This window comes from Benincasa hispida, chromosome 5, assembly GCF_027475165.1.
Source record: "Benincasa hispida cultivar pf3 chromosome 5, pf3_genome.v1.1, whole genome shotgun sequence".
NCBI lineage: Eukaryota > Viridiplantae > Streptophyta > Magnoliopsida > Cucurbitales > Cucurbitaceae > Benincasa > Benincasa hispida.
The window spans coordinates 60,482,799-60,485,906 of NC_143482.1; the positions used below are offsets into that span (position 1 = coordinate 60,482,799).

A 3,108-nucleotide genomic window follows, 5' to 3' on the forward strand; every position below is an offset into this window, starting at 1 on the left:
AGTCGGCGATCTAGCCACTCTCGCAAGAATTCACAACTCACTCAGGATTTAGATCATGTCACCTATGGTCATCCTAGTGAAATGTAAGTCTCAATTATGAATGGTGTTATATAATGAGACTAGTCATTTCGTGCTCCGGTCTTATATAAACTCCTCTGTATACAACACCCCCGCTCACATGTCTCCACATAAATGATTAGGATCAGATTATTTGTAGCACTTTACAACAATTGTAACATTTACAAAGTATGTCGTATTTGTAGTGTCACCAAGATAAGGTATCCAACCTTATTCATCTACTACAGACCATTTAGGTTATCACTTATGATCCGCTTATATGTCTCTATATACATGTTTAAGCTACAAATGATAACCTTGGATGTTAGTTTATTGGTTTGTGTGTTTAATGCTACTAAATTTCGAATAAAACATCTCATATTTTATTAAATAAATAAAATATTTGTACAATACAATTACAAACTACAAGACTCTACGAGATTTAGGGCATCGACCCAACAAATGTATTGAATATCGTTTTGGCAAGTAATCGAGGATTGAGTAAGTAGCCATTAAGGATCGAGTTTCTTGGTAATGGCAGGCACGCGAATGCATCTCAGAGGCGAAATGGTAAAATCATAAGATCACTTTCCATTATTTTTCTACATGTGTCATTTTTTATTTGGGACAACAAGACGACGACGACGACAACACCGCAAGCCTCCTGTCTCGACTTGTCTCGTCGGCGCTTCTTAGCTGAATGCTTCATCAGAAAAATTCTGATCTCTTCCTCTTCTTTGATCGAACCACAGGTAGCAATAGAACGGATCGACATTTTCTTTCTTCTCCAAATGCCAAATAAACGATCTACTGGTTCATTCCATGCCCAATTTGGTGATGATTCGCCGGAGTATTTGGTCTACGAAGACCTTTCGTGCAGCTGCTTTAACAATCTTCAATCCTCAGCAGCATCTTCATCGTCGTCCAGTTATATTCAACATTGCTTGTCAGTTGAACCAGACTTGTTTCTCTTTTTCTGCGAGAGCCAACAGTTTTCAGGTTCCGGAATTCTATTTTCTGAACAAGAAGATCTCTTATTTGATACGAACAGGCCGAATAAGTGAAGCGAGGGAACTTTTTGATAGCATTAAGCATCGAAATACGATCACTTGGAACACGATGATCACTGGGTATGTGAAAAGGAGAGAGATGTTGAAAGCACTCCAGCTGTTCGACGAAATGCCTAACAGAGACATTGTGTCATGGAACTTAATGTTATCAGGCTATATATCTTGTGGCGGAAAGTTCATTGAGAGGGCACGGAATATGTTCGATAAAATGCCCGAAAGAGATTGTGTTTCATGGAACACGATGTTGAGTGGTTATGCTAAGAATAGGATGATGGATAAAGCAGAAGAGATTTTCAATTACATGCCAGAGCGCAATGTTGTCACATGGAATGCCATGGTTTCTGGTTATTTAATGAATGGTTATGTGAAGAAAGCTGTTGAGTTCTTTAAGATGATGCCAGAACGAGATTCTGCTTCTCTTAGTGTACTGGTTTCTGGTCTGATTCAGAATGATAAGTTGGTTGAAGCTGAAAAGATTCTGCTTCAATATGGTGGGAATGATGGTAAAGGGGATTTAGTTCATGCTTATAATACTTTGATTGCTGGATATGGTCAGAAAGGAATGACCCACGAAGCCCGTAAACTGTTTGATCGCATCCCTTCGGGTCGTGATCATGAGGAAGATGAATGTGGCAACTTTAGGAGGAATGTGGTTTCATGGAACTCTATGATAATGAGCTATGTGAGAGCTGGTGACATAGTCTCTGCTCGAGAATTATTCGATAGAATGGTTGAGCGAGATACTTTTTCATGGAACACTATGATCAGTGGCTATGTCCAGATCTTGGATATGAAAGAGGCCTCGAATCTTTTCGGTAGAATGCTGGAGCCCGATACCCTTTCTTGGAATATGATGATATCTGGGTTTGCTGAGATCGGTAATTTGAAACTAGCTCATGACTTGTTCATGAGGATGCCAGAGAAAAGCCTGGTCTCATGGAATTCCATGATATCTGGCTGTGAGAAAAATGAAGATTATAAAGGAGCAATTAACATCTTTTTGCAGATGCAACATGAAGGTAAAAAACCAGATAGGCACACTTTATCATCAATTCTAAGTGCTTGTGCCGGGTTGGTAGATTTGGCTTTGGGAACTCAGATCCATCAACTAGTTATAAAAGCCTTTATTGCAGATTTACCCATAAACAACTCTCTTGTTACAATGTATTCAAGATGTGGAGCAATCGTTGAGGCACGGACTGTCTTTTATGAAATGAATCTGCAGAGAGATGTCATTTCTTGGAATGCGATGATTGGCGGGTATGCCTCTCATGGCTTTGCAGCAGAGGCTCTTAAACTTTTTGAATTGATGAAACAATGTAATGTGCAGCCCACTTATATCACATTCATTTCTGTTCTGAATGCTTGTGCTCATGCTGGATTGATCGAGGAAGGTAGGAGAGAATTCAACTCCATGGTTAACACACACAGTATTGAGCCACGAGTTGAACACTATGCTGCCCTCGTTGACATCATCAGTCGACATGGGCAACTTGAAGAAGCAATGAGTTTGATCAATAGCATGCCATGTGAACCGGACAAAACAGTGTGGGGTGCATTACTGGGTGCTTGTAGAGTGCACAACAATGTTGAGATGGCTCAAGCAGCAGCGGAAGAGTTAATGAAGCTCGAACCCGAAAGCTCAACTCCATATGTGCTGCTATATAATATGTATGCCGACGTGGGACGATGGGATGATGCTGCTGAAGTGAGAACGATGATGGAGAAGAGCAATGTTCAAAAGGAAGTTGGATATAGTCGGGTGGATTCTTATTGCTAAAGATATTTGATTGGCTTCCAATGCTTTGGGTGAGTAGTAGATTGATTCTGTCCTTAGTTTCATAACTTATAAAATACAACCATCTTCATTGGATGGATCTTTTGAACCCTTTTGAGAATAATTTTTAAGTTTTTTAAAAAATTGATATATATATAAATCTAGTCGATGTCTTATTTATAAAGCTATACTCAATTTGACAAA

General features: G+C 39.4%; 1 protein-coding gene across 1 annotated transcript; it reads left to right on the forward strand.

Moving 5' to 3' along the window:
* The first annotated feature begins 590 nt into the window (after positions 1 to 590).
* Positions 591 to 3,108, forward strand: MEF9 (mitochondrial editing factor 9). The gene has a single exon (XM_039031018.2). The coding sequence runs from the start codon at positions 880 to 882 to the stop codon at positions 2,905 to 2,907; it is 2,028 nt and encodes a 675-aa protein (XP_038886946.1). The 5' UTR covers positions 591 to 879; the 3' UTR covers positions 2,908 to 3,108.

Bases quoted from the DNA above. Each gene is read 5' to 3' on its own strand.
- MEF9 (XM_039031018.2), top strand. From the start codon at position 880: ATGCCCAATTTGGTGATGATTCGCCGGAGTATTTGGTCTACGAAGACC.